At 37.8% G+C, this 13,334-nt stretch overlaps 1 protein-coding gene across 4 annotated transcripts in view; it reads right to left on the reverse strand.

Annotated features, from left to right (window-relative positions):
- Positions 1-13,334, reverse strand: part of NCOA7 (nuclear receptor coactivator 7) — a 202,331-nt gene that overhangs the window by 63,153 nt on the left and 125,844 nt on the right. For 3 of the 4 annotated variants that reach the window (XM_060190505.1, XM_060190504.1, XM_060190506.1), the window contains 4 exons: positions 12,510-12,623; positions 11,778-11,903; positions 9,876-10,060; positions 67-1,118 (listed from right to left, as the gene is read on the reverse strand). In XM_060190505.1, coding sequence (XP_060046488.1) covers positions 67-1,118; positions 9,876-10,060; positions 11,778-11,903; positions 12,510-12,623 — 1,477 coding nt within the window. The remainder of the gene's footprint in view (positions 1-66; positions 1,119-9,875; positions 10,061-11,777; positions 11,904-12,509; positions 12,624-13,334) is intronic. The other variant, XM_007528336.3, reaches the window with a different exon arrangement.

The raw sequence follows: 13,334 nt of genomic DNA on the forward strand, positions 1-13,334 counted from the left end.
CACCGTTCTTAAATGACTGTAATATTTTTGCTATTGCCTATGCAAGTCTTAGAAAAAATGGCTTACCTTCAATGGGCACCTGAATTCTCTTTAGTAACCATAACTGAATTTCAGATTTGTTATCCATTTGTGTGCCTTGGCAGCTACTGTCCAGAGTAGAATCCAAAGAGGAGTCTAGAGACTCTTTACTTGTGTTTCCTTCCAGTTGCAGTGGAAAGGGCTCTTTCTCTTTTGCACAGGTTATAGTGAGCTCTTTATTACCCTCAGACGGAGAATCACTTGCCTGAGGAAAAGATCTACTAAGGGTGATGTCTATTCCTACTGGCTCCAGACTTTTGCCATCACTTAATTCAGCCTTTTGCAAATTCTTAGATAACTGTGGCCCTTCTTTGTTTTTACTAAGGTAGTACTCAATGAGTTTAACTTTATCTAGATCTTCCTGTATGTTCAGAGTGTTTTCTACCTGGTTTTCAGGGGAGCCAGACTGTTTGTTCACCTCTGGCATTATATCTTGCTTCTCACAGGTTTCTAAATCTAATGCCCCCTTCAGCTCAGCATCACTTTCTGTTCCTGAAAAGTTTGGGGTTGACTGTACCTGTGTTTCTGTAGAACTGACTATTTGTGACTTAGCCTTTCTGAGTTCCTCTCGGTTAAGAGAAAGGCACTCTTTTGAGGCGTCTCTTTTGTCCAATTCACTCTCAGTTTGAGAAGAAAGTTCTTCTAAGTTAACGAAGTCATCATCATCCCCTAAAAGGGAATTTTCTTTGGCTATAGATTTGAATGCAGCATGAGTATCTGAAGGTTCTTTGATGACCTTAGTCATTGTGGAAGACTCATTGGTTGCCTCTACAGAGACAATCGAATCCTCTGTAGAGGATTCTATTCTCTTTAATTTTCCTGACACAGAGCTGTCTGAGGGTTTTATATCTGTGTGTTCAGTTGACTTCTCCAAAGACCTTGTTAATCTGGAATCTGAAGTGATGGTTCTCTCTTCATTCTGTTGCCGTTTTTCCTTATTGAGATATTTGAACTTATTGAATGGGTTGATATCATTTTCAGAAGCCAAGTCTTCCCATTCTCCAGGCCTGTACAGAGGACAAAGATCCTGAGGTAGATCACTGTCAGGGGAAAAATGGTGGGTGCACATGGAATGTTAAAAACAAAACCAAAAACAAAATGGATGAAAGGCAAAACAAAAGCAAAATCCAACCAAAAAACTAAAACATGAATATACTATAACTTAAATTATGTTTAAATGACTTTTAAAAAAAGGAAGTAAAATCAATAAATTGACTTCAGGATGAAACAAAAATAAATTACAAGAAGCAAGAAAACCAAGAACTGTGAGAGCTGCCTATCCTGCTAGAGGCACACGAATGCTTTCCAGAAGTCATCTATGAACATGGAAATGCCATCCTACCAATTTTTTAAATGATACAGTAGTATTTCTGATGTTCACGGAGGAAAAGACAAAAGAGGTGAAAATGAAATGTTTTGGTTCTATGATGAAATTCTTGTTTCTAGAATAATCTATGACTACATTAGTGCTGAATGGCTAATTGACTGAATAGTATTTTTTCTTAACTACTCTATAAAGTAACTGACTCTGAACCTTAATTTTTGGCTTCATGACTTGGAATCTGATACGGAAAACAAACATCCTTTTCTTCCCAAGGGAGGGATGTATGACTTCCTATGATGACTGTGGCTATGCAACAAGTACTCCACTTTTCTGCTCTTATCATACTAGTCTAAATTCTTAATATTTTAATTTTATTTTTCAAAATTTACTTATTTAACCTTGAGGGTGGGGGCAGGAGAAAATAAACCAGACCATTCTTTAAGATATGCGATGCATACAGTGCTTCAGTTTGGAGACCTCATAACTCCAAGTCTGTGTGCTACCAGTTCAGTCACTTCCCTGGTTCCAACACTTTCATTTTTTGACATTATCATTTTACTTTATGGCAACGGGCACCAAATTTATCAGCTGAAACACAATATCCTGGGATGCAACAATTTTTTCTTCCCTAGTAATGGGGGACTATACAACCCAGGTATGAATTGCCAAAAATATTACTTAAAAATGTTATCTGAAATTTAAAAAAAAAATGGCCTAAAAAAATTAAAAAAAAAAAGTGACCAGTGCTTTCATTTACCTTAATGTTAGTACTTAGTTAAAATACAGATTAAAAAAAAAATCTTTTGTTAAAACACAGAGATATATGAATGACTTTTTTTTTCCCTCCCTCCAGGGTAATCTCTGGGACTGCACTATGAATACACTGCTCCTGGAGGCCATTTTCCCCATTTTGTTGCCTTTGTTAGTGTTATTATTGTCACTGATGTTGTTGTTGTTGGATAGGACAGAGAGAAATAGAGAGAGGAGGGGAACATACTGGGGGAGAGAAAGACACCTGCAGACCTGCTTCACTGTTTGTGAAGTGACCCCCTTGCAGGTGGGGAGCCGGGGGCTCGAACCGGGATCCTTAGCTGGTCCTTGATTTGCGTCATATGCGCTTAACTTTCTGTGCCATGCATAGCCCCCAGAAATTCAATTTTAAGGTTTCTAAGAATAATTTTACTTTCCAAAAAGTCTATGTTATATTCATGTAAGATTTGATCATTTGAGATTTAAAGTAAATAAATATGATATCAAAATAACAGGGTACCAGGAAGTTATGATGTTACAAGACTGCCTCTGCAGGTGTCTTTAAAAAATTTTTTTTTAATATTTATTTATTCCCTTTTGTTGCCCTTGTTATTTTATTATTGTAGTTATTACTGATGTCGTCGTCGTCGTTGGATAGGACAGAGAGAAATGGAGAGAGAAGGGGAAGACAGAGAGGGGGAGAGAAAGATAGACACCTGCAGACCTGTTTCACCACCTGTGAAGAGACTCCCCTGCAGGTGGGGAGCCGGGGGCTCGAACCTGGATCCTTACACCGGTCCTTGGGCTATGCGCCACATGCACTTAACCCGCTGTGCTACTGCCCAACTCCCTGCAGTTGTTATTTTACTGATCATTTACGTGGAACATCCATGCTTTTTCTATTAGAATATAAAAGCATACATAACTGTTCGGTATGGGGAAATGCTATAGAAATGTTAACTCATAATTCATTTCAGTTCAGTAAGCATTCATTGTATCCTAAATGTCATAGGCTAAGAGACAATTGTGACAGTGTTTCTATTCTAAAGAAATTTGTATATAAAAATATTCTAACATCCTCGGAGATCTCAGAGGTGTTTTAACTCTAGAGTCAAATAAACTGGTATAATATGGAATAATTTCATTTTAGGAATAAAAATTTGACACATCAAACACTAACATAAGCTTTGTAACAAAGAAGCCCAGTTTATAACCAACTTGGTCAGTAAACAAACTTGTCTTCCAGACACATTCAAGGCCCTTATCTCTTCCTTCACTATCTAAATTGCTTCCCACAAAGAATATATTTGACATCACTCTCTTTTATTATTTTGCCTTCCCTTTTCTCCTTGTTCTTTGACCTATTCCAAGCTGGGATTAATTAAAGCCAATAGTTTTTTCTACACTGCAGTTGGCAAGCAATTTTGGAACAAAGTACATAGTGGTGCTGAGTCTGCTGTTAATGTTTTCTAGACTCAGTCAAGCACTTAATTAATGATGATCAATAATCCATCCAGTTGTCCCTTTCCTAGTCCCTGTAATGGTAGAATTACATAATATCCTACACAAAGAATTACAGAGGACAGATTTTTATACAAGCATATGTACACACACACAATTTGTGTATTGCAGCTAGATGATGTGGTAATTGTTTTACCATGTAGTTTTTAGTAAAATGAAGTTTAAGCTATTTAAACTGATGTGATTCTAAAGTCAATACGAATTCCATTTCACACTGAATCTATTCATACATCTATTTTGCTTATTGGTGCACATATTACTATTAGCCTGTAAATTATTTAAAAAATGTTTTTAACTTTATTTAATTTGATAGGACAAGGAGATAATGAGAGGGTGTGGGGAGATAGAGAGGTTGAGAGACAGAGAAACACCTGCAGCACTACTTCACCACTTGTGAAACTTTCCCCCCACAGGTGGAGACTGGAGACTTGAACCTGGGTCCTTGTACATGGTACTATGTGCACTTAACCAGGTGTATCACTGCCCAACTCCCCAACCTGTAAAATCTTTATGTTAACTACATCCAAAGAAAAAATTGGTTAACTACTCTGAAGTAAATTTCAACATTCAGTCATGCTTTGGTCGTCTCTCTCCATATTATAATGTCAGCTCTGTAACTCAGAACATTAAACACAATTTCACATTATGAAAACTTCTTTGTGAAAATATACTTTCCCTTTCCATCATTAAAAAGAGACAGGGCTACGGAGCACCAGCAGCTATGTTTCTCTCCTCTCTTCTCCCGGGTAAACCAGGAATACCAGAGGAGATCACCTGGGACTGCAACAAGACAGGACTAGAACGACTTCAGGAACCCACCAAATCACCGGTGAGTGCAAACACGTGTGGCTTGAGCAGCCTAGGGAGAGATTAAGTGGCTGGTAAGAGTCCAGCAGTTTACCAGTTGAGACACCACCTCCAGTCTGTTTCACCAACAAAAAGGCAGCTGAAGGGAGGAGAGGACTCCCCTGAGACTCACCAAATGCAGCTGTGAGTCTCCATTGCTGCTGCCCTCAGAAGCTAGAGCATGGGGGCTATGGTGGGGGGGAGGCGGCCCTGTGCTGACACCAGGGGACAGAGAACTAACCAGGAAACACAGGAGAAGATTTATACTTATGTGGCCTAGCAGTGGGGCTGTGAGAATCTCTCTGCATAACCACTGGGTTATCTCTATCACCAAGCCTCCCCGGAAAGAAGTTTTGAAAGATCTCCTATAAAAGTCAGACCACCATAAATAGGTCATATAGCAGAACACTCTAAAACTCTACAAGAATAGCATGAAAATATCTTCAATCTTTGATATCAATAAATGTCAATGGCCTGAATTCACCTATTAAAAGACACAGAGTAGGAAGATGGATCAGAAAACACAATCCAACAATATGCTGTCTACAGGAAACCCACCTAAGTCAACAAGACAAACACAGACTCAAAGTAAAAGGATGGAAAACTATCATACAAGCCAATGACCCACAAAAAGGGGCAGGAAAAGCTATTCTCTTATCTGACACAATAGACTTAAAATAAATAAAATTTAAAAAGATAGGGATGGACATTACTTAATGCTCAGAGGATCAGTCAATCAAGAGGACTTAACAATTATTAACATCTATGCACCCAATGAGAAGCCATCTAAATACATCAAACATTTACTGAAAGAGCTACAGCAATATATTAACAGCAAAACAGTCATAGTAGGGGACTTCAACACCCCACTCTCTCATCCCAAGTCATTCATCCCAAGAAACTGGAATACACATTTTATTCAAGTCCACATGGGTCATTCTCAAGGACAGACCATATGTTAGGGCACAAAGACAGCATCAGCAAATTCAAGAGCATTGAAATCATCCCAAGCATCTTCTCAGACCACAATGGAATTAAACTAACAGTTAACAATCAACAAAAGATTAGTAATAGTCCCAAAATGTGGGACTATTACTATTACTATTACAAAATAGTCCCAAAAGCTCAACAATACACTAATAACTACTGGGTCAAAGGAAATAAAGGAAGAAATCAAAATGTTTTGAGAGTTCAATGAAAATGAAGACACAAGCTATTAAAATATTTGGGACACAGCAAGGCAGTGCTGAGAAGGAAGTTCATAGCCATACAAGCACACATTAGGTAACAAGAAAAAGCACACATAAACAGCCTGATTCCATATCTTAAAAACCTAGAAGAAGAAGAAGAAGAACAAAGGAACCCTAAAGCATCCAGAAGGACAGAAATCACTAAAGTTAGGGCAGAAATAAATAACACTGAAAATCAGAAAACCATACAAAAGATCAACAAAAGTAAATGTTGGTTCTTAAAAGAGTGAACAAAATCGACATACCTTTAGCCAGACTCACAAAACAAAAATTAACCAAAATAAATCAGATCATAAATGAAAGAGGAGATATCACAACAGACACTTCAGAAATTCAGCATACCATGCAAGGCTTCTATGAACAACTATATGCCACCAAGCTAGAGAATCTGGAAAAATTGGACAATTTCCTAGATACCTATGAACTTCCAAAATTAAGTAAAGAGGAGCTAGAATGTGATCTACCACATCAACAAAATTAAGACCAAAAACCACACAATCATATCAATAGATGCAGAGAAAGCCTTTGACAAAATACAACATCCCTTTATGATCAAAAACACTGCAAAAATGGGAATAGAAGGAAAATTCCTCAAGATAGTGGAGTCTATATATAGCAAACCTACAGCCAACATCATACTCAATGGTGAAAAACTGGAAGCATTTCCAGTCAGATCAGGTACTAGACAGGGCTGCCCACTATCACCATTATTATTCAACATAGTGTTGGAAGTTCTTGCCATAGCAATCAGGCAGGAGCAAGGAATTAAAGGCATACAGATTGGAAGAGAAGAAGTCAAACTCTCCTTATTTGCAGATGACATGATAGTATACATAGAAAATCCTGAGGAATCCAGCAAGAAGCTTTTGGATCATCAGGCAATACAGTAAGGTGTCAGGCCACAAAATTAACATTCAAACGTCAGTGGCATTCCTCTATGCAAACACTAAGCTAGAAGAAATTGAAAACCAGAAATCAATTCCTTTTACTATAGCAACAAAAACAATAAAATATCTAGGAATAAACCTAATAAAAGAAGTGAAAGACTTGTATACTGAAAATTATGAGTCACTACTCAAGGAAATTGAAAAAGACACAAAGAAGTGGAAAGACAGTCCATGTTCATGAGTCGGAAGAATTAACATCATCAAAATGAATATACTACCCAGAGCCATCTACAAATTTAATGCTGTCCCCATCAAGATCCCAACCACATTTTTTAGGAAAATAGAACAAATGCTACAAATGTTTATCTGGAACCAGAAAAGACCTAGAATTGTCAAAACAGCCTTGAGAAGAAAGAACAGAACTAGAGACATTATAGTTCTAGATCTCAAATTGTATTTATTATAGGGCCATTGTCATCAAAACTGCTTGGTACTGGAATAGGAACAGACACACTGACAATTGGAATAGAATTGAGAGCCTGGAAATAAGCCCCCATATCTATGGACACTAGTCTTTGACAAAGGTGCCCAGACTATTAAGTGGGGAAAGCAGAGTCTCTTCAACAAACAGTGTTGGAAAAAATGGGCTGAAACATGCAGAAGAATGAAACTGAACCACTATATTTCACCAAATGCAAAAGTAAATTCCAAGTGGATCAAGGACTTAGATGTTAGATCAGAAACTACTTAGAGGAAAATACTGGCAGAACTCTTTTTGGTATACATTTTAAAGACATCTTCAATGAAACAAATCCAATTACAAAGAAGACTAAGGCAAGCATAAACCTGTGGGAACTATGTGGAGTTGTACCCCTCCTACCTTATGGTTCTGTTAATTTATCCTTTCTTAAATAAAGAAAATAAAAAACCTATGGGACTACATCAAATTAAAAAGCTTCTGCACAGCAAAAGAAACCACTACCCAAACCATGAGACCTCTCACAGAATGGGAGAAGATCTTTACATGCCATACATCAGACAAGAGGCTAATAACCAAAATATATAAAAGGCTTGCCAAACTCAACAAGAAAACAAATAACCCCATCCAAAAATGGGGAGAGGACATGGACAGAATATTCACCACAGAAGAGATCCAAAAGGCCAAGAAACACATGAAAAAAATGCTCCAAGTCTGTCATAGAAATGCAAATAAAGACAACAATGAGATACCACTTCACTCCTGTGAGAATGTTTTACATCAGAAAAGGTAACAGCAGCAAATGCTGGAGAGGTTGTGGGGTCAAAGGAACCCTCCTGCACTGCTGGTGGGAATGTCAATTTGTCCAACCTCTGTGGAGAACAGTCTGGAGAACTCTCAGAAGGCTAGAAATGGACCTACCCTATGACCCTGCAATTCCTCTCCTGGAGATATATCCTAAGGAACCCAACACATCCATCCAAAAAGATCTGTGTACACATATGTTCTTGGCAGCACAATTTGTAATAGCCAAAACCTGGAAGCAACCCAGGTGTCCAACAAGAGATGAGTGGTTGAACAAGTAGTGGTCTATATACACAATGGAATACTACTCAGCTATAAAAAATGGTGACTTGACCATTTTCAGCCGATCTTGTATGGAGTTTGAAAAAATCATATTAAGTGAAGTTAAGTCAGAAACAGAAGGATAAATATGGGATGGTCTGACTCTCAGGCAGAAGTTGAAAAACAAGATCAGAAGAGAAAACACAAGTAGAACCTGAGTTGGAACTGGCATATTGCACCAAAGTAAAAGACTCTGGGGTGGGTGGGGGGGAAACACAGGTCCAAATCAGATGACTGAGAACCTAGTGGGGGTTGTACTGTTATATGGAAAACTGGGAAATGTTATGTACGTACAAACTATTGTATTTACTGTCTAATATAAAACATTAATTCCCCAATAAAGAAATTAAATAAAAACCTGAAACTTTAGGGCCACAAAAAAAAGAAAACATAAACGAAACTGAAAATGTACAATCTGATTACTCCATTAGATCCCATCATTGGGCAAGAAATGTCTATATTTGCCTACTTCCAACCCATTTCCAAACTTAACTATAACTTTATTCTTGTCATGTTTTCTCTTATCTCAGAGAAGACAATATTTATTCCTTCATTCCAAAATTAACTCATTTTCTTTCTCCCTTCTCATCTATGATTCTAATGCAACTGGGTACTCCCTCCATATGAGCTGCTCTCATGGGATACTGTGTACAATTCCATTTACAGTGCCATTAAATTACAACTTCTATCATTTGTCAATTGCACTCACTAGATTGAATCTCTTCAAGGGCAAAAACCATAAGCTACTCATCTCCACAGTCTTACATCATCAGAGACATACACTAAGACGTTTAAGAAGCCTCAATTCATTATGAATATGGTTCCCACAGAAAAATGATCAGAGTTTCAGATTTGAATCAAACATCCTAACATCAGGATGAACATATTAGACTCCAGACTGTTTTCTCGGGTACTCTGGTACATCCATGTATTTAATTTCTTTCAACAGCCTTATAGTTGAAGGATGAAATTCATTTCATTCTACAGATAAGCCAGCTGAGATCTGAGACTGAACAACTGCAGATCAGAGTCATAAGTGGTAGACAAGATAGCACATGGCTTCAGACTTCATTGTAATGCAGGACTGTCTTTCCTACTATACTGCACATAAACTTCTCATTTGGACACATTGGAAAGAATTTAGAAACTTCCAAGTTATTCCTTTTTTGGTAATAATTATAGTATGCTGAAGTTGGGTAGGGTCATCAAAAGCTGAGGAGTGGAGAAACTCAGGGAAACCTACTGATCTTGGGGGGGGGTGATTATACATGGGTTAGGGCTCTAGTTTCCTCCTCCCACTTTTCATCAGTCCTACAAATTACCTTCACTTTGTACTGTTAAAGTTTCTCTGGGCCTAGATCTCTAACAGATCCCTCTCTCCACTGTTACTGGTCATCTCCAGCAGGAACAACATAATGGACCCCTTTGTGGGCCCCTATAGGATCTTGGCCTCAGTGTGGATCAACAATGGTAGGGAAAGTTCCATTCTCCAGAGGTAGGTTTGTAGGTTTTCAAATTTATCTCAACATAATCTCTCACTCTCACAAATTCCCTCTTGTTTTAATTACACCAAATTCACCCAACTAACTTTTCAGTTAGAAAAAAAAAATTCTTACGATGGCAAGGCATCTTTGATCTTCATGTGAGAAATGTCATTGTAGAGGGCAATGGAAACCACTTCTTCCATGGGGCAAATGAGGCCATACTCCTCACACCCATTTTCAATGACCAAGGGATCAGACTTGTGAGGATCAAACATGATATTGTTAGGCGTGACAATCATGACACCTCCAACGACACCCTGCAGGAGAAAGCAGGATAGAATCATTATAGACAGAGATGGAAGTACATCAGCAGTTAATGAACTCAGGTAGCCATTCCACTGACTGTGAATCAGATTCTCCCATAAGAAAATCCTCACCTCCCAGAGAGCTAGAAATACATTCAGAAGAAATACAATGTTGAGTGCTATTTGGTATAGCTGAGAAAACAGATAGGCTTTGGCAAGTAACTAACTGAGTCTCATTCTAGTCCAGCTGTTTAATGGTACAATTATGGTGGGGTGTCTGCCTCCTTTCCCTAATTTCCTGTCTGCATAAGAGGCACTGTCCCATTTGCTTTTCCAGTAGACAGCTAGCTTCTTCATAATTCACTCAGCACTCATTCTCACCTGCCCAACAAGTGCATGGTATTGTGCGAAGGAAGTCTTAGAGTCATATGAATAATGGAGTTGTGCTACTGAGTTATTGTTAGAGAGTCAAATGAATACTCCTAGTGTTTTTTAAAGTACTAAGAGAGCCCACATCCGGGAAAATTCAACACAAATAGGAAAATGAAATGTGTGTGGTCAGAAGTGAATATAGTGGAACTACAGATATTAAAGAAAAAGTCTGCTGGGAAGTTAAGTCTGAAGCCTGGTCAGTTTATACTGAAGACCTTGATGACCACAGGGGTATGATTTAGCAAGGACAGCAGATGACTCTCAGAGAAAATGCTATGGCAGAGTTAATGAGTGTAGTGGAACTCACCTTTGCAATTTTTTTTTTTTTTAATTTCAGGGATTATATTCGTTTGCAAAAGTTCTAAGTCCATACCTATGATCTATTTTTCTAACATTTGGAATGAGGCTTGAGGGTTCTGGGAGTGCTAAAATTCACGTTATATCAACGCAGGTCCTTCTCCAGAGGCTCACTATGTGTTGGATTGCAGATATTTTTAATACCAATATGCACCAGCAGCAAACAGGTTAGTAACATTTCCACGCTAGCCACCAAGTTCTTTTTTTTTTTCTTTTGGCCTCTAGTTGCTGGGGCTCAGTGCTGGCACTACAAATCCACTGCTTCTGATACCCTTTTTTTTTTCTCTCTCTCATTCAACAGAATCATTCATAGAGAAATTGTGATAGGAAGGTAGATATAAAATTAAAGACAGATACCTGCAGACCTGCTTTACCACTTGTGAAGAGACCCAACCTTGTAGGTGGGAGGAGGGGGCTTGAACTGGGATCCTTGAGTAGTCCTTGTGCTTTGTACTATGTGTGCTTGCCTGGCCCCACTGCCAAATTCTTCTTCACACAGATTATCTCTTATAATTACCATATCCCATTGGTTAAAATGGTCACTCTATTTTACAGATTAAGAAAATGTAAACTTAGAAAATTTAAATACCATGCCCATGGTCTCATAGTCTATCATAGGATGATAGAGATGCGACTTAAATGTAGTGAAACTTATTCCAGGGTTTACTGTTCAACATATATTACACCATCTCCTTATTAATTTATAGGTCAAGAACTGAATGAAAAAAAAATCTATAAATCCAAAGTCACAAAGAACTAAATTCCTATTCAATGACTACTCTTCTATCAATCAGTAAAATGTCAGGAAGCCAAGACAGGAAAACAGATGACTGTAAAATCCCAGCTGAAACTTAGGACAGGACGATCTGCCTTTAATAATATGGAGCCCAGCTGAGCTTTCTATACATTTCACAGACACCAATCACATAGCCATATATACCTTTCCATCAGTGAAGTAGCGACAATTCATTTTTAGAAATTTTACCACGCCTGGCTCATCTTCTTCAGAAGTGGATGATAAGACTCTTTCAATGGGTTTTAAGGCCTTTCTTGCTAAATCAGCATCCTTTAGAAGATAAAATTTTCCAAAATCAAATAAAAGCATTTCTTTTTCAAAACAGAGTATTTATAAAATATCAATTCATACATGTTTCTACTAAATAGCTTATTCCTACATAATCTGAATATGAGAGTGGAATATTTTTTGTCCTACAAACATATCACAATTGTAACAATAGGTTATAAGTAAATAAAAAATAGAATAATAAATCAAACAAAAATTTTAAAATATACATCTATGTGAACACATATAAATGGCTCACTAGGTGTCTGAACATTAACCTATAGGAAAGCATTCATTTTTGAATTTTTGAATATTTCAAAAATTGAATTATTTCAACTTTTTAAGAAAAAAGGAGGAGGCCATTCTCTATGAGTTTCATTGAGAGATTAAATTCATACTTTCATATAATGTATATACTTTTGTCTTTGAGACCTAAGGTGAATTGCTTTCTTTTGGGTTGAATGTATTCTTACAACAAAAGACAAATCACTTGACCTCAGTCCTTAGGGAGGATTGCAGATGAAATCTTGTGAAAAAGAACACAGAATTCTACACCTCATAAAATACTTTTGATAAATATGTGCTTTAGTATATGAGTGACATACACACCGGCAGTTTATCATATTCTGCATCTGATGATGAAGGAGAGACAGTAGCACCAGGACTGGATGACGATAACCTTATGGTACCAGAAGGAAAGTTGGTGTCTGGCACAAACAGGACCTGAATATGATAAAGAAGAACTAAGTGAACACCAAGATTCAAGCAAACCACTAACCAGTGTTTAGAGAAGTTACTTCCTGCATAGTATTCTACTAGCTGTATAATTAAGACATAATTGGCATTCACGGAAACTTATAATCAACCTGGGATGATCTAGGTTAATTCATGATATAAATGTGTGCTGGAAAACACCTGCAGAGCCGGGTGGTGGTACACCTGGTTGAGTGTGTATGTTATAATGTGCAAGGACCCAGGTTCAAGCGCCTGGTCACCACTTGCGGGGGGGTGGGGGGGAAGCTTTGTGAGTGGTGAAGTAGTGCTGCAAGTGTCTGTCTCTCTCCTTCTCTGTCTCTCTCTTCTTCTTCTCAATTTTGCCTGTCTCTATCAAATAAAGATAATTAAAAAAAGAAAGAAAGAAAACACCTATAGTGACTGCAGGAACCTACCTATAAAACAGGCAGCAAAGTAGATGAATATCCTGGGCAAGTCATATGAAACAGATGGGTACAAGTAAAGCCATGAACAGCATATAAAACTTTGATAGGGGGAGAAGACTTTTCCAGGGATGTCTCCCTCATATGAGGAAGCAGAGGAGAGAAAAGCATTGCATGCTTCCAAACAGAACACCTATGTCATTGAGAAACAGAACAAATCTAGGCTTGATAACTCCAAATAAGCCCATAGTATTATCAACTGTAATGACATTATGTA

This window comes from Erinaceus europaeus, chromosome 4, assembly GCF_950295315.1.
Source record: "Erinaceus europaeus chromosome 4, mEriEur2.1, whole genome shotgun sequence".
Lineage (NCBI taxonomy): Eukaryota > Metazoa > Chordata > Mammalia > Eulipotyphla > Erinaceidae > Erinaceus > Erinaceus europaeus.